Source organism: Zonotrichia leucophrys, unplaced genomic scaffold (assembly GCF_028769735.1).
Source record: "Zonotrichia leucophrys gambelii isolate GWCS_2022_RI unplaced genomic scaffold, RI_Zleu_2.0 Scaffold_643_28765, whole genome shotgun sequence".
In the NCBI taxonomy this organism is placed as follows: domain Eukaryota; kingdom Metazoa; phylum Chordata; class Aves; order Passeriformes; family Passerellidae; genus Zonotrichia; species Zonotrichia leucophrys.
In genome coordinates this window covers 7,258-24,770 of record NW_026992848.1, presented here as the reverse complement: position 1 = coordinate 24,770, position 17,513 = coordinate 7,258, and the positions used below count along the sequence as shown (strand labels likewise).

The 17,513-nt window shown below is 42.6% G+C and overlaps 1 protein-coding gene across 1 annotated transcript; it reads right to left on the bottom strand.

Annotated features, from left to right (window-relative positions):
• Window positions 1-1,994: 1,994 nt before the first annotated feature.
• Window positions 1,995-17,261, bottom strand: YIF1B (Yip1 interacting factor homolog B, membrane trafficking protein). Its single transcript, XM_064701452.1, has 9 exons — window positions 17,222-17,261; window positions 16,906-17,147; window positions 15,998-16,102; window positions 14,552-14,630; window positions 12,955-13,012; window positions 10,693-10,848; window positions 6,909-6,915; window positions 3,417-3,482; window positions 1,995-2,289 (listed from the first exon to the last, which is right to left on the bottom strand). Exons 1-9 carry the CDS (start codon window positions 17,238-17,240, stop codon window positions 2,134-2,136), a joined length of 888 nt encoding a protein of 295 aa, XP_064557522.1. The 5' UTR covers window positions 17,241-17,261; the 3' UTR covers window positions 1,995-2,133.
• Window positions 17,262-17,513: the final 252 nt, after the last annotated feature.

Sequence of the window (17,513 nt, the reverse complement as noted above, 5' to 3'; positions counted from 1 at the left end):
GAGGGCTCAGTGGGATTTTTTTGGGGGGGAAATTCTTTGGGATTTTGGGATTTTTTTGGGGGGAATTCTTTGGGATTTTGGGATTTTTTTCCTGGGAATTCTTTGGAATTTTGGGATTTTTTTGGGGGGGGAATTCTTTGGGATTTTGGGATTTTTTTGGGGGAATTCTTTGGGATTTTGGGATTTTTTTCCTGGGAATTCTTTGGGATTTTGGGATTTTTTTGGGGGGGAATTCTTTGGGATTTTGGGATTTTTTTCCTGGGAATTCTTTGGAATTTTGGGATTTTTTTTTGGGGGGGGAATTCTTTGGGATTTTGGGATTTTTTCCCTGGGAATTCTTTGGGATTTTGGGATTTTTTTCCTGGGAATTCTTTGGAATTTTGGGATTTTTTTGGGGGGAATTTTTTTGGATTTTGGGATTTTTTTCCCTGGGAATTCGGGGGCTCAGGGTGTTCAGAGGGGTCTCTCCAATATCCAAACCCTCCAAAAATCGGGATAAAGCCTCAAATTCCTCCCAAAATTCCCCCCCAAAAATCAACACAAAAACACCAAAACTCCTTCAAAATTCCATTTATTGAAACCCGAAAAACGCGGGGATTTTTTGGGGGGAAAGGCTGAAATTCCGGGATTTTTCTAGGGAATTCCATGGTTTATTCCCAATATCCAACCCCCCAAAAAATTAAAATAAATCCCCAAATTTCCTCTCAAAAAATCAACAAAAAACCACCAAAACTCCTTCAAAATTCCATTTATTGAAACCCGAAAAACGCGGGGATTTTTTTGGGGGGAAAGGCTGAAATTCCGGGATTTTTCCCTGGCAATTCCGGGATTTTTCCCTGGCAATTCCAGGATTTTTCCAGGGAATTCCAGGAGATTTTCAGGGAGATTCCCCAGTATCCAAAGCCCAAAATATTTGAAATAAATCCCCAAATTTCCCCAAAAAAATCCAACACAAAACCACCAAAATTCCTTCAAAATTCCATTTATTGAAACCCGAAAAACGCGGGGATTTTTTTGGGAGCAACGCTGAAATCCCAGGATTTTTCCAGGGAATTCCATGGTTTATTCCCAATATCCAACCCCCCAAAAAATTGAAATAAACCCCAAAATTCCCCAAAAAATCAACACAAAACCACCAAAATTCCTTCAAAATTCCATTTATTGAAACCCGAAAAACGCGGGGATTTTTTTGGGGGGAAAGGCTGAAATTCCGGGATTTTTCCCTGGCAATTCCGGGATTTTTTGGGAATTCTGGGCGTTTTTTGGGCTCACCTGAGCAGGTGAGAGGTGATTTCACCCCAAAACCTCAGGAACTTTTTTGGGGGAAAACCCTGGAATTCCAGGATTTTTTTCAGGATTTGGGAATTCAGAGGGATCCCCCAAATATCCAAACCCTCCAAAAATCGAAATAAAGCCTCAAATTCCTCCCAAAATTCCCCCCAAAAATCAACACAAAGGCACCAAAATTCCTTCAAATTCCATTTATTAAAGCAACACAAATGGGAATTTTCAGGGAAAACTCTGAAATTCCGGGATTTGGGAATTCCAGGCTTTTTCTCCAGAATCCAAACCCCCCAAAATTTGAAATAAATCCCCAAAAAATCCAACACAAAACCACCAAAATTCCTTCAAAATTCCATTTATTGAAACCCGAAAAACGCGGGGATTTTTTTGGGGAGAAACACTGAAATCCCGGGACATTTCCCTGCCAATCCCAGGATTTTTCCCTGGCAATTCCAGGATTTTTCCATGGGAATTCCAGGAGATTTTCAGGGAGATTCCCCAGTATCCAAACCCCAAAATATTTGGAATAAATCCCCAAATTTCCTCAAAAAAATCCAACACAAAACCACCAAAATTCCTTCAAAATTCCATTTATTGAAACCCGAAAAACGCGGGGATTTTTTTGGGGAGCAATGCTGAAATCCCGGGATTTTTCCAGGGTTTATTCCCAATATCCAACCCCCCAAAAAATCAACACAAAACCACCAAAATTCCTTCAAAATTCCATTTATTGAAACCCGAAAAACGCGGGGATTTTTTTGGGGAGCAACGCTGAAATTCCAGGACATTTTCCTGCCAATTCCAGGATTTTTCCCTGTGAATTCCAGGATTTTTTGGGAATTCTGGCCCTCAGCGGAGCAGGTGGAAGGTGAGCCAGTACATGAAGAGCGGCTGGGCGGCGGCGATGGCCATGGTCAGGTACATGCGCAGTTGGTTCTTGGCCCCGCGCACCAAAACCCCCTCGGCCGCCGCCTCCGACAGCAGCTTCAGCCTCAGGGTGCGGATCTGGGGGGAAATATGGAAAATTTGGGATTTAGAATCAAAAAATTCACAAAAATAGCAAAAAATCCCACAAAAAATCCCATGAAAATTGCATTAAAATCGCATTTAAAACACCCAAAATTGGCCCTAAAATCACTTGGCTGAGGCATCCCAGAGCAGCTTCAGCCTCAGGGTGCGGATCTGGGGAGAAAACAGCAAAATTTGGGGGTTAGAATTAAAAAAAATGAAAAAAATCCTGAAATTCCTCCAAAAATCCCATTAAAATCGCATTTAAAACACCCAAAATGGGCCCCTAAAAACCCTCAGTGGAGGGGTCTGAGAGCAGCTTCAGCCTCAGGGTGCGGATCTGGGGAAAAAACAGCAAAATTTGGGGGTTAGGAAACAAAAAATCCCCAAAAATTCAAAAAAAAATCCCATTAAAATCCCATGAAAATTGCATTAAAATCACATTTAAAACACCCAAAATTGGCCCTAAAATCACTTGGCTGAGGCATCCCAGAGCAGCTTCAGCCTCAGCGTGCGGATCTGGGGAGAAAACAACAGAATTTGGGGGCTAGAATAAAAAAAATGAAAAAAATCCTGAAATTCCTCAAAAAATCCCATTAAAAATGCATTTAAAATGCTTAAAATGGACCCCAAAATCCCCTCGGCCGAGGGATCTGAGAGCAGCTTCAGCCTCAGGGTGCGGATCTGGGGAGAAATATGGAAAATTTGGGGATTAGGAGAGAAAAAAACCCAAAAATTCAAAAAAAATCCCATTAAAATCCCATTAAAATCCCATTAAAATCACATTTAAAACACCCAAAATGGGCCCTAAGTGCCCCTTGGCTGAGGCATCCGAGAGCAGCTTCAGCCTCAGGGTGCGGATCTGGGGAAAAACAACAGAATTTGGGGGTTAGAATAAAAAAAATCCAGAAAAATAGCAAAAAATCCCATTAAAATTGCATTAAAATCGCATTTAAAACGCCCTAAAACACCCAAAATCGGCCCCAAAATCACTTGGTTGAGGCATCCCAGAGCAGCTTCACCTCAGGGTGCAGATCTGGGGGAAATATGGAAAATTTGGGATTAGGAGAGAAAAAAACCCCAAAAATTTTAAAAAAATCCCATTAAAATCCCATTTAAAACACCCAAATGGGCCCTAAGTGCCCCTTGGCTGAGGCATCCGAGAGCAGCTTCAGCCTCAGGGTGCGGATCTGGGGGAAAAAACAGCAAAATTTGGGGGTTAGAATAAAAAAATATCCAGAAAAATGGCAAAAAATCCCATTAAAATCGCATTAAAATCGCATTTAAAACACCCAAAATCGGCCCAAAACCCTCTCGGGTGAGGGATCTGAGAGCGGCTTCAGCCTCAGGGTGCGGATCTGGGGGAAAATATGGAAAATTTGGGAATTAGGAAAGAAAAAAAACCAAAATTAAAAAAAATCCATTAAAATTGCATTAAAATCGCATTTAAAACACCCTAAAACACCCAGAATTGGCCCCAAAATCCCCTTGGTGGAGGGATCTGAGAGCAGCTTCAGCCTCAGGGTGCGGATCTGGGGAAAAATATGGAAAATTTGGGGGTTAGAATAAAAAAATTCACAAAAATAGCAAAAAATCCCACAAAAAATCCCATGAAAATTGCATTAAAATCACATTTAAAACACCCAAAATTGGCCCTAAAATCACTTGGCTGAGGCATCCCAGAGCAGCTTCAGCCTCAGGGTGCGGATCTGGGGAAAAAACAGCGAAATTTGGGGCTAGAATAAAAAAAAATGAAAAAAATCCTGAAATTCCTCAAAAAATCCCATTAAAATCGCATTTAAAACACCCAAAATGGGCCCCTAAAAACCCTCAGTGGAGGGGTCTGAGAGCAGCTTCAGCCTCAGCGTGCGGATCTGGGGAAAAAACAGCAAAATTTGGGGGTTGGAATAAAAATAAAATGAAAAATAATTCAAAATTCAAAAAAAAATTGCATTAAAATTGCATTTAAAACACCCAAAATCGGCCCCAAAACCCCCTCAGCGGAGGGATCTGAGAGCAGCTTCAGCCTCAGGGTGCGGATCTGGGGAAAAAACAGCAAAATTTGGGGGTTAGAATAAAAATAAAATTTTAAAAAAATCAAAATTTCAAAAAAAATCCCATTAAAATTGCATTAAAATCGCATTTAAAACGCACAAAATGGGCCCCAAAACCCCCTTGGTGGAGGAATCCAAAAGCAGCTTCAGCCTCAGGGTGCGGATCTGGGGAAAAACAACAAAATTCGGGAAAATGTAGGATTTAGATCCAAAAAAACTGAAAAAAAAAATCAAAATCCCCCCAAAAATCCCATTAAATTTGGGATTTAGAACAAAAAAAACCCCAAAAATTAAAGAAAACAGCTCAAAATTCTCAAAAAAAAAAATCTGATTTTAATGAGCTAAAATCAACCCCTGAATCCCCTTGGACTGAGGCATCCGAGATCTGGGGAAATCACCAAAATTTGGGATTTCGAACCAAAAAAAGGCAAAAATTCCCCAAAAAATTCCATTAAAATCCCATTAAAAAGAGGCAAAATCAGCCCCTAAACCCCCTTGGCTGAGGCACCAAGATCTGGGGGAATTCACCAAAATTTGGGATTTAGAACCAAAAAAACCACAAAAATTAAAGAAAAAAGCTCAAAATTCTCCCAAAAAAATCTGATTTTAATGAGATAAAATCAGTCCCTAAATCCCCTTGGTGGATCTGGGGAAAAATCACCAAAATTTGGGATTTCGAACCAAAAAAACCCCAAAAAATTAAAGAAAAAAGCTCAAAATTCCAAAAAAATCTGATTTTAATGAGCTAAAATCAGCCCCTAAATCCCCTGGGTGGATCTGGGGAAAAATCACCAAAATTTGGGATTTAGAAGCAAAAAAAGGCAAAAAAAAATCACAAAATTCCCCCCAAAAATCTCATTAAAAATCCCATTAAAAAAGGCCAAAATAATCCCCAAAAAATTCACATTAAAACCATTAAAAAAATCCAAAATTCCCCAAAAAATCCCATTAAAATCCCATTAAAAAGAGGCAAAATCAGCCCCAAAACCCCTTGGCTGAGGCATCCAAGATCTGGAGAAATTCACCAAAATTTGGGATTTAGAACCAAAAAAAGCAAAAAAAATCACAAAAATCCCCCCAAAAATCCATTAAAATCCCATAAAATCCATTAAATCCATTAAAATCATTAAAAGAGCAAAATCAGCCCCAAAACCCCTTGGCTGAGGCATCCAAGATCTGGAAAATCACCAAAATTTGGGATTTAGAACCAAAAAAAACCCCAAAAATTAAAGAAAAAACTCAAAATTCTCAAAAAAAAAAATCTGATTTTAATGAGCTAAAATCAGCCCCTAAATCCCCTTGGGCTGAGGCATCCGAGATCTGGGGAAATTCACCAAAATTTGGGATTTAGAACCAAAAAAAAGGCAAAAAAAATCACAAAATTCCCCCCCAAATCCATTAAAAAGGCCAAATTCCCAAAAAATCCCATTAAAATCATTAAAAAAGGCCAAAATTCCCCAAAAAATCCCATTAAAATCCCATTAAAAAAGTCCAAAATTCCCCCCAAAATCCCATTAAAATCCCATTAAAAAGAGGCAAAATCAGCCCCAAAACCCCCTTGGGCTGAGGCATCCAAGATCTGGGGAAATCACCAAAATTTGGGATTTAGAACCAAAAAAAAGGCAAAAAAAAATCACAAAATTCCCCCCAAAAATCTCATTAAAATCCCATTAAAAAAGGCCAAATTCCAAAAATCCCATTAAAATCCCATTAAAAAGAGGCAAAATCAGCCCCAAAACCCCCTTGGCTGAGGCATCCAAGATCTGGAGAAATCACCAAAATTTGGGATTTAGAACCAAAAAAACCCCAAAAATTAAAGAAAAAACTCAAAATTCTCAAAAAAAAAATCTGATTTTAATGAGCTAAAATCAACCCCTAAATCCCCTTGGCTGAGCATCTGAGATCTGGGGAAATTCACCAAAATTTGGGATTTAGAACCAAAAAAAAGGCAAAAAAATCACAAAATTCCCCCCAAAAATCCTATTAAAATCCCATTAGAAATGCCCAAAAATCCCCAAAAAATCCCATTAAAATCCCATTAAAAACCACCCAAAAAATCCCATTAAAATCCCATTAAAAAGAGCAAAATCAGCCCCCAAAACCCCCTTGGCTGAGGCATCCAAGATCTGGAGAAATCACCAAAATTTGGGATTTAGAACCAAAAAAAAGGCAAAAAAATCACAAAATTCCCCCCAAAAAATCTCATTAAAAGAGCTAAATTTGCCCAGAATTCCAAAAATCAATAAACCACAAAACCCTCCTGAGCATCATTTAAAGGAATGAAATTTGGTGAATTCTTGGAAATTTGGAGCAAATTCTTGAGAATTTCACCAATCCTAAAACCCCAAAAAATTCCCAAAAAATTCCTAAAGACCCCCAAAAAAAATCCAAAAAGCCCAAAAATTGCCCCAAACTCACCTAAAAATGAAAATTGGGATTTTGAACCAAAAAAAGCCCAAATTGGCCCCAAAATCTACCATAACAAAATGAAAATACTGAAGCAGCACCACTCAAGTGCCGCGTATAACCGAGCCTCCCAGAGCAGCCCGGCCACGAGCCCACAATCATCTGCAAAGGAAAAAAATTGGGATTTTAAACCAAAAATTCGGAATTTAAACCCAAAATTCAGATTTCAATCCAAAATTGGGGGTTTAAACTGAAAACGGGGATTTAAGCCAAAAATGGAAATTTAACCTAAAATTTGGGATTTAAACACCAAAATTGGGAATTTAAATCCAAAATCAGAAATTCAATCCAAAATGGGTTTAAACCGAAAAGGAATTTACCCAAAAATTGGGATATTTACCCAAAAATTGGGATTTTAACCCAAAAAATGGGAAATTTAACCCAAAATTTGAAAAACACAAAACTGGGGATTTAATTAAAATTTGGATTTAAACTGAAAGGGGGATTAAACCCCAAAAATTTGGGATTGAAACCCAAAATTGGGATTTAAACCCAAAATTGGGATTTTAACCCAAATTTGGGATTTTAACACAAAATGGGGGGTTTCACCCAAAAATGGGAATTTAACAAAAATTGGGATTTTAACACAAAATTGGGGAATTTAAATACAAAATTCAGGAATTTCAATCCAAAATTGGGGGGTTTAAACCGAAAACAGGGGGATTTTGGCCCAAAACTGGGGGATTTTAGCCCAAAAATTGGGATTTTTAACCCAAAAAAATGGGAAATTTAACCTAAAATTTGGGGATTAAAACCCAAAATTGGGGGATTTAAATTTAAAATTTGGGATTTAAATCCAAACTTGGGGGGTTTAAATCCAAAACTGGGGGATTTTAGCCCAAAAATTGGGGGATTTTAGCCCAAAAATTGGGATTTTAACCCAAAAAAATGGGAAATTTAACCTAAAATTTGAGGATTAAAACACAAAATTGGGGATTTAAATCCAAAATTCAGGAATTTCAATCCAAAATTGGGGGTTTAAACCCAAAACTGGGGGATTTTAGCCCAAAAATTGGGATTTTTAACCCAAAAAACTGGGAAATTTAACCCAAAATTTGGGGATTTAAATTTAAAATTTGGGATTTTAACTGAAATTGGGGGATTTTAACCCAAAAATCAGGAATTTAAATCCAAAATTCAGGAATTTCAATCCAAAATTGGGGGTTTAAACCGAAAACTGGGGGATTTTAGCCCAAAAATTGGGATTTTAACACAAAATTGGGGAATTAAAATCCAAAATTCAGGAATTAAAATCCAAAATTCAGGAATTTAAAACACCCTAAAATTGGGGAGGGGGGGGGTTTCAACCGAAAACTGGGGGGTTTTTAGCCCAAAAATTGGGATTTTAACCCAAAAAACTGGGAAATTTAACCTAAAATTTGGGGATTAAAACACAAAATTGGGGGATTTAAATTTAAAATTTGGGATTTAAACTGAAATTGGGGGATTTTAACCCAAAATTGGGGAATTTAAATCCAAAATTGGGGGATTTAAACCCAAAATTGGGGGATTTTAACACAAAATTTGGGATTTTAACCCAAAATTTGGGGGGTTTCAACCCAAAAATTGGGATTTTAACACAAAATTTGGGATTTTAATCCAAAATTGGGGAATTTAAATCCAAAATTCAGGAATTTAAATCCAAAATTGGGGGGGTTCAACCCAAAAATTGGGATTTTAACCCAAAAATTGGGATTTTAGCCCAAAATTTGGGGATTTTTAGCCCAAAAATTGGGAAATTTAACCCAAAATTTGGGGATTAAAACCCAAAATTGGGGGATTTAAATTTAAAATTTGGGATTTTAACTGAAATTGAGGGATTTTAACCCAAAATTCAGGAATTTAAATCCAAAATTGGGGAATTTAAATCCAAAATTGGGGGGTTTCAACCCAAAACTGGGGGATTTTAGCCCAAAAATTGGGATTTTTAACCCAAAAAACTGGGAAATTTAACCTAAAATTTGGGGATTAAAACCCAAAATTGGAGGATTTAAATTTAAAATTTGGGATTTTAACTGAAATTGGGGGATTTTAGCCCAAAATTCAGGAATTTAAGCCCAAAACGTGGGAGATTTTAGCCCAAAAATTGGGATTTTAACACAAAATTGGGGGATTTAAACCCCAAATTAATGATTTTAACCAAAATTGGGAGATTGGAACCCAAAATTGGGGGGTTTAAACCCAAAAATCTGAGTAAAAACCCCAAATGTTGGGGATTTTGTGGAATTTTTGGGGTGTTTTGAGTGGATTTTGAGGGAATTGGTTGCAATTTTGGGGCAATTTGTGGCGATTTTGGGGAATTTCAAGGCATTTTTTGGGGTAAAAATGGTAAATTTGGGGAATTTTGGGGATTATTTTGAATTTTAGGGGATTGGGAGCTGAATTTGAGGTGGAATTGGGGAGTTTTGAGAGGGATTTTGGGGCAATTTGTGGCAATTTTGGGGCATTTCGAGGAGTTTTTTTGAGATTTTTGGGGTAAAAATCCCAAATTTGTGGGATTTGGGGGAATTTTGGGGATTATTTTGAATTTGGGAATTGGGGCATTTCAAGCAGGATTTAGGGGCAATTTTTTGGCGATTTTGGGGGAAATAAATGGTGATTTTTGGGGCATTTAAAGGGTTTTTTTTAGGGTAAAAATGCCATATTTGAGGGATTTTGGGGCGAATTTTGGGGATTATTTTGAATGTGGGGAATTGGGCATTTCAAGCAGGATTTAGGGGCAATTTGTGGCGATTTTGGGGGAAATAAATGGTGATTTTTGGGGCTTTTTTTTAGGGTAAAAATGCCAAATTTGGGGAATTTTGGGGATTATTTTGAATTTTAGGGGATTGGGAGCAGATTTGAGGGGGAATTGGGGAGTTTTGAGAGGGATTTTGGGCAATTTGTGGCAATTTTGGGGCATTTCGAGGAGTTTTTTTTTGAGATTTTTGGGGTAAAAAAATCCCAAATTTGTGGGATTTGGGGGAATTTTGGGGATTATTTTGAATTTCAGGGAATTTGGAGTAGATTTTGGGGAGAATTGGGGCATTTCAAGCAGAATTTTGGGACAATTTGTGGCAATTTTGGGGGAAATAAATGGTGATTTTTGGGGCATTTAAAGGGGTTTTTTTTAGGGTAAAAATGCCAAATTTGGGGGATTTTGGGGGAATTTTGGGAATTATTTTGAATTTTAGGGGATTGGGAGCAGATTTGAGGGGGAATGGGGGAGTTTTGAGAGGGATTTTGGGGCAATTTGTGTTAATTTTGGGGCATTTTGAGGAGTTTTTTTGAGATTTTTGGGGTAAAAAACCCAAATTTGTGGGAATTTTGGGGATTATTTTGAATGTGGGGAATTGGGGCATTTCAAGCAGGATTTAGGGGCAATTTGTGGCAATTTTGGGGGAAATAAATGGTGATTTTTGGGGCATTTAAAGGGTTTTTTTTAGGGTAAAAATGCCAATTTGGGGGATTTTGGGGGGAATTTTGGGGATTATTTTGAATTTTAGGGGATTGGGAGCTGACTTTGAGGGGGAATGGGGGAGTTTTGAGCAGGATTTTGGGGGAATTCGTGGCGATTTTGGGAGAAATTGTGGCGATTTTGGGGGAAATAAATGGTGATTTTGGGGCATTTAAAGGGGGTTTTTTTTAGGGTAAAAAATGCCGAATTTGGGGAATTTGGGGGATTTTTGGGGATTATTTTGAATTTTAGGGGATTGGGAGCAGATTTGAGGGGGAATTGGGGAGTTTTGAGCAGGATTTGGGGGAAATTCGTGGCGATTTTGGTGGAATTCTTGGCGATTTGGAGGGAATTCAATGGGGTTTTTTTGGGATTTTTTTGGGGGGATATTTTTGGGATTTTGGGGGGATTTTTTTGGGGTAAAACCTCGGGATTTTGGCTCACCCCACGTATTTGTAGCCAGCAAAGGCCAGGAGGTCGATGGGGGTCAGGTCGGTGCTGACGGTGACCAAGTAAAGGCTCAGGAGGACGCTGAGAACTTCCAGGAGCAGCCAGGCCAGCGCTGAGCTCGCCACCAACCCCAGGCTGTCCGGGGAAAATCTGCAATTTTAACCCAAAAAAATATTGAGAAAAAATTGGGAAAAAATCAGGTGAAAAATGGGCGAAAAAACGGGGAAAAACGGGGAAAAAATCTGAATTTTTTGGAATTTTTTAGCGATTTTTTAATGGTTTTTTGGGGATTTTTTGAGGGATTTTTTAAGGTTTTTTTGGGGTTTTATTGGGGTTTTTTTGGAGTTTTATTGGGGTTTTTTTGGGTGTTTTTTGGGGTATTTTGGGTTTATTGGCTCAGCAGACGCTCAGCACCTCCAGCAGCAGCCAGGCCAGCGCTGAGCTCGCCACCAACCCCAGGCTGGCCGGGGAAAATCTGAAATTTTAACCCCAAAAATATTGAGGAAAAAAATTGGGAAAAAATTTGGTGAAAATCGGGTGAAAATCGGGCAAAAAATGGGGAAAAAATCGGAATTTTTGGGAATTTTTTAACGATTTTTAATGGTTTTTTGGGGATTTTGGAGGGATTTTTTTGAGTTTTATTGGGATTTTATTGAGGGATTTTTGGGTGTTTTTTTGGGTTTTTTTTTGGGGGGTTTTAGGGTTGGTTTGGCTCAGCAGACGCTCAGCACCTCCAGCAGCAGCCAGGCCAGCGCCGAGCTCGCCACCAACCCCAGGCTGTCCGGGGAAAATCTGAAATTTTAACCCAAAAAAAATATTGAGAAAAAATTGGGAAAAAATTGGGTGAAAATCGGGTGAAAATTGGGCGAAAATCGGGGGAAAAATGGGGAAAAAATGGGGAAAAAATCTGATTTTTTTTGAATTTTTAGCGATTTTTAAATGGTTTTTTGGGGACTTTTTGAGGGATTTTTAGAGGGATTTTTTTGAGTTTTATTGGGGTTTTATTGGGGTTTTATTGGGGTATTTTTGGGTGATTTTTGGGGTGTTTTTTGGGGTATTTTGGGGTTGGTTTGGCTCAGCAGACGCTCAGCACCTCCAGCAGCAGCCAGGCCAGCGCCGAGCTCGCCACCAACCCCAGGCTGTCCGGGGAAAATCTGAAATTTTAACCCAAAAAAATATTGAGAAAAAATTGGGAAAAAATTCGGTGAAAATCGGGCGAAAAACGGGCAAAAAATGGGGAAAAAATCTGATTTTTTTGGAATTTTTTAGGGATTTTTTAATGGTTTTTTGGGGGATTTTTGGAGGGATTTTTTTGAGTTTTATTGAGGTTTTATTGAGGTTTTATTGGGTGTTTTTTGGGGTATTTTTGGGGTATTTTTTGGGGTTTTTTGGCTCAGCAGATGCTCAGCACCTCCAGCAGCAGCCAGGCCAGCGCTGAGCTCGCCACCAACCCCAGGCTGGCCGGGGAAAATCTGAAATTTTAACCCAAAAAAAAATTGAGAAAATATTGGGAAAAAATTCGGTGAAAATCGGGTGAAAATCGGGCGAAAAACGGGTGAAAATCAGGCGAAAAACAGGGAAAAAACGGGGAAAAATCTGAATTTTTTGGAATTTTTTAGCGATTTTTAAATAGTTTTTTGGGGATTTTTTGAGAGATTTTTAAAGGTTTTTTTGGAGGGTTTTTTTGGGTTTCTTTGGAGTTCTATTGGATTTTTTTGGGGTGTTTTTTGGGGTTTATTGGCTCAGCAGACGCTCAGCACCTCCAGCAGCAGCCAGGCCAGCGCTGAGCTCGCCACCAACCCCAGGCTGTCCGGGGAAAATCTGAAATTTTAACCCAAAAAAATTGAAAAAAAATTGGGAAAAAATTGGGGGAAAATTCAGAAAAAAATTTGGAAAAAATTGGAGAAAATTTGGGAGAAAATCGGGGAAAAATCGGGTGAAAAATGGGGAAAAAATTGGATTTTTTTGGAGGTTTTTTTTTTTTTGTTTGTTTTTTTGGGGATTTTTGGAGGGTTTATGAGAAGTTTTTTTGGGGCTTTTAAAAATTCCTTATGGGATTTTTTTAGGGGAAAAAAAAGGGATTTTTTGAGAAAAAAAAAGGGATTTTTTGGGGCAAAAATGGGATTTTTGGGGGGAAAAATGGGATTTTTGAGGAAAAAAAAAAGGGATTTTTGTGGAAAATAAACGAATTTTGGGGGGAAAAAGCAAATTTTTTGGGAAAAAAAAGGGTTTTTGGGAAAAAAGGGATTTTTGTACCTGTTTTGGGTGCCCAAAGCGAGGCCGGCGAGGAGGATGTAGGTGAGGAAGGCCATGGCTGTGAGGGAGAAATTTGGGAATTTTTGGGAATTTTGGGGATTTTTTTTGGAATTTTTGGGTATTTTGGAGATTTCAAAGGGTTTGGGAGAAAATATGGAAGATTTGGGGGGATTTGGGTGGAGATTTTGAGGGATTTTGGGAGAAATTGAAGAACTTTTGAGGAAGTTTTGTTTTTGATTTTTGAGAATTTTGGGGGTTTTTGAAGTCCTGAGAATTTTGGGGTTCTCAGGGGGTTTTGGGGGGTCCTGAGCTGGATTTTGGGGTCCCAGGGTGGTTTATGGAGGTCCTGAGATGGATTTTGGGGGTTTTTGGGGGTTCCAAGATGGATTTTGGGGGGTCCTGAGCTGGATTTTGGGGGTTCTGGGGGATTTTTGTGGGTGTTTTTGGGGGTCCCGGGGTGGTTTTTGGGGTTCTCAGGGGGATTTTTGTGGGTCTTGAGATGGATTTTGGGGGTTTTGGGGGGTCCCAGGGAGATTTTTGGGATCCTGAGATGGATTTAGGGGTCCCAAAATGGATTTTGGGGGTCCTGAGCTGCATTTTGGGGCTCCCAGGGGGGTTTTTGGGGTCCCTGATCTGGATTTTGGGGTTCTCAGGTTGAGTTTTTTGGGGTTCCCAGGGGTTTTTGGGGGTCCTGATCTGGATTTTGGGGTGGTTTTTGGGGTTCCTGGGTGGTTTTTGGGGTCCCTGACCCAGATTTTGGGGTTCCTGACCCGGATTTTGGGGTTCCCGAGGGGGGTTTTGGGGTTCCCGGGGGGTTCTGGGGTTCCCTGATCTGGATTTTGGGGTCTCAGGGGGGTTTTGGGGGGTCCCCGATCTGCATTTTGGTGTTCTTTGGGTGGTTTTTGGGGTCCCGGGGTGGCTTTTGGGGTTCCCAGGGGGCTTTTTGGGGTCCCTGATCTGGATTTTGGGTTCTCAGGGGGTTTTTGGGTTCCCAGGGGGTTTTGGGGTCCCTGATCTGGATTTTGGGGTAACCAGGGGGGTTTTGGGGTCCCAAGCTGGATTTTGGGGGTCTCAGGGGGGTTCTTGGGGTCCCTGACCAGATTTTGGGGTTCCCAGGGCGGATTTTGGGGTCCCTGATCTGGATTTTGGGGTCCCCAGGAGGTTTTGGGGGTCCCAAGCTGGAATTTTGGGGTTCCCTGACCCGGATTTTGGGGTTCTCAGGGGGTTTTTGGGGTTCCTGACCAGATTTTGGGGTTCCCAGGGGGTTTTTGACCCAGATTTTGGGTTCTCAGGGGTTTTTGGGGTCCCTGACCCAGATTTTGGGGTTCCCAGGGGGGTTTTGGGGGTCCCAAGCTGGATTTTTGGGGTCTCAGGGGGGTTTTTGGGGTCCCTGACCCGGATTTTGGGGTTCCCAGGGGGTTTTTGGGGTTCCCAGGGGGTTTTTGGGGTCCCTGACCCGGATTTTGGGGTTCCCAGGGGGTTTTTGGGGTCCCTGATCTGGATTTTGGGGTAACCAGGGGGGTTTTGGGGTCCCCAGCTGGATTTTTGGGGTTCCCAGGGGTTTTTTGGGGTTCCCAGGGGGTTTTGGGGTCCCTACCCGGGATGTAGAGGTCGGGGGCGTTGACATCGAAGCGAGGAGCGACCGGGGTGTCCTGCTGGTACCGCACCTGCCAGTCCTGGGGGGCCGGGGGGTCAGGGACCCCAAATATCACCCCAAATACCCCAAAAACCACCCCAAATACCACAAAAACACCACAAATACCCCAAAAATCACCCCAAATACCCCAAAACCACCACAAATACCCCCAAAATCACCTCAAATACCCCAAAAACCACCCCAAATACCCAAAAATCACCTCAAATACCCAAAACCACCCAAATACCCCCAAAACACACAAATACCCCAAAATCACAGAAAATACCCCAAAACCACCCAATACCCCAAAATCACTCCAAAATAACCCAAAATTTTATCAAAGCTTTTCCAGTCCCTCCCAGTAACCCCAGACTCTCTCCCAGTCTCCCCAGGATACCCCAACAATCCTTCCAGTGCCCCAAAAATCCCTCCCAGTAACCCCAAATCCCTCCCATCCCCCCAAAAATCCCAATATACCCCAAAAATCCCTCCCAGTCCCTCCCAGTGCCCCCAAACCCCTCCCAGTGGCTCCCAGTCCTTCCCAGTCCATCCCAGTCCCCTCAAACCCTCTCCCAGTCCCTCCCAGTGTCCCCAAAGTGCCCTCCCAGTACCCCCCAAAAATCCCAGGATACCCCAAAATCCCCTCCCAGTCCCTCCCAGTAACCCCCAAACCCCTCCCAGACCCTCCCAGTCCTTCCCAGTCCCTCCCAGTTTGTCCCAGTGCCCCCAAACCCCTCCCAGTCCATCCCAGTGTCCCCAAACCCCTCCCAGTCCCTCCCAGTGCCCCCCCAGTAACCCCAAACCCTCCCAGTAACTCCCAGTGGCTCCCAGTCCCCCCAAACCCCTCCCAGTCCATCCCAGTGCCCTAAACCTCTCCCAGTTCCCTCCCAGTCCCCCAAACCCCTACCAGTCCTTCCCAGTGGCTCCCAGTCCATCCCAGTGCCCCCAAACCCTTTCCCAGTCCCTCCCAGTCCCTCCCAGTAACCCCCAAACCCCTCCCAGTCCATCCCAGTGCCCCTAAACCCTCTCCCAGTTCCCTCCCAGTTCCCCCCAAACCCTCCCAGTTGCCTCCCAGTGGCTCCCAGTCCCTTCCAGTCCATCCCAGTGCCCTAAACCCCTCCCAGTCCATCCCAGTCTGTCCCAGTAACCCCAAACCCCTCCCAGTCCTTCCCAGTTCCCTCCCAGTCCATCCAGTGCCTCCAAACCCCTCCCAGTAACCCCCAAACCCCTCCCAGTCCTTCCCAGTGGCTCCCAGTCCATCCCAGTGCCCCCAAACCCTCCCAGTAACCCCAAACCCTCCCAGTCCATCCCAGTGCCCCCAAACCCCTCCAGTGGCTCCCAGTCCCTTCCCAGTCCATCCCAGTGCCCCCAAACCCTCTCCCAGTCCCTCCCAGTCCGTCCCAGTACCTGGTGGCCGAAGGGGAAGACGAGCAGCCGCAGTTTCCTGCCCACGTACACGGTGTCCACAGCAAAGTAATACTTGAGGCGGCTGACGGGCACCCAGCGGCCCAGCTGAGGGACACAATTCCCAGTTTGGACCAGTTCACACCAGTTTAAGCCAGTTCTTATCATGTTCCCAGGTTTTTCCCTGTTTTTCCCCCATTTTTCCCCATTTTTTCCCTATTTTTCCCCAGGTTTTTTCTGATTTTTTTCCTACTTTTCCCCGTTTCCCCCCCTTTTTTTCTGGGTTTTTTTCCTATTTTTCCCCCATTTTCCCAGTTTTTCTGATTTTTTTCTCTATTTTCCCCAGGTTTTTTTCTGATTTTTTTCCTATTTTTTCCCCGTTTTCCCCCCTTTTTTTTTTCTGTTTTTTTTTCCCTATTTTTCCCCCATTTTCCCAGTTTTTCTGATTTTTTCTCTATTTTTCCCCAGTTTTTTTCTGATTTTTTCCCCTATTTCCCCCTTTTTTTTCTGGGTTTTTTTTCCCCTATTTTTCCCAGTTTTTCTCATTTTCCCCCCATTTTCCCCTATTTTTTCTGGGTTCTTTTCCCTATTTTTTTCCCCGCATTTTTCCAATTTTTTCTGATTTTTTTCCCATTTTCCCCAGTTTTTCTGATTTTTTCCCATGTTTTCCCGCGGTTTTCCCCCCATTCTCCCCCATTATTTTTTTCCCCGGTTTTTCTCGTTATTTGGGATCCCGGGGCGCATCTGGGGTATCCCAATGGAACTTTTGGGGCTCCCAGTAAATTTTGAGGGATTCATTCCCCGTTTTTTCCCTCATGTTCTCCCCCACTTCTTCCCCGTTATTTCCCATTTTTCCCCCGTTATTTCCAATTTATTCTCCCCGTTATTTCCCGTTATCTGCCGTCACTCACGTTCCCCTCCACATGCGAGGCCAGGCTGCTCCCGTAGGCCGCGGCCAGCGAGCTCACGGGCTCGGCCAGGAACGCCCCGGGCGGCCCGAACGGGGCCGAGGATGATGAAGATGACGAGGCCGACGAGGCCGAAGGCGGCGGCGGAGCCCCGAACCCGCGGCCCGGTGAGGCCCCGGTAGCGCTCGTATCCTCGAACAGAGGCCGCGGATCGGCCAAGCGGGCGGGCCCGCGGCGTTTTGGGGCTAAAAAAGAAGGGAAAAGTGAATTTAAGGGGGTTTAGGGGGTTGAAAACCCGAATTTCCCTCACGGAACTCACGGGGAGCGGCGGGGTCCATGGCGGCGGCGGCGCTTCCGGGTTCGGCTGCACCGGGGGTCACGTGGGTAAGACGGGAGGTTGTGATTGGCGGAGAGGGCGGAAGTTATGCCCGGAGTTAAGATGGCGGCGGTGCCAAGAGTTAAAATATGGCGGCCGCGGCGTTCTGGTTGTTTCCATGGCAACGGGGCTCCTGCGGGCTCGTGACTGCTCGGAGTGTCCCCAAAATGTCCCCAGGGGTGTCGTCAATGCTGCTGGGGCCGCAGAAGCGTCCCGGGCTCCGGTAGAGTCCATA

Excerpts from the sequence above, each read along its gene's own strand:
- YIF1B (XM_064701452.1), bottom strand. Across the intron at positions 16,103-16,905 it reads CCTCGCATGTGGAGGGGAAC|CTGGGCCGCTGGGTGCCCGT; the intron begins GTGAGTGACGGC and ends TGTGTCCCTCAG. Across the intron at positions 10,849-12,954 it reads GCTTTGGGCACCCAAAACAG|ATTTTCCCCGGACAGCCTGG; the intron begins GTACAAAAATCC and ends TTAAAATTGCAG.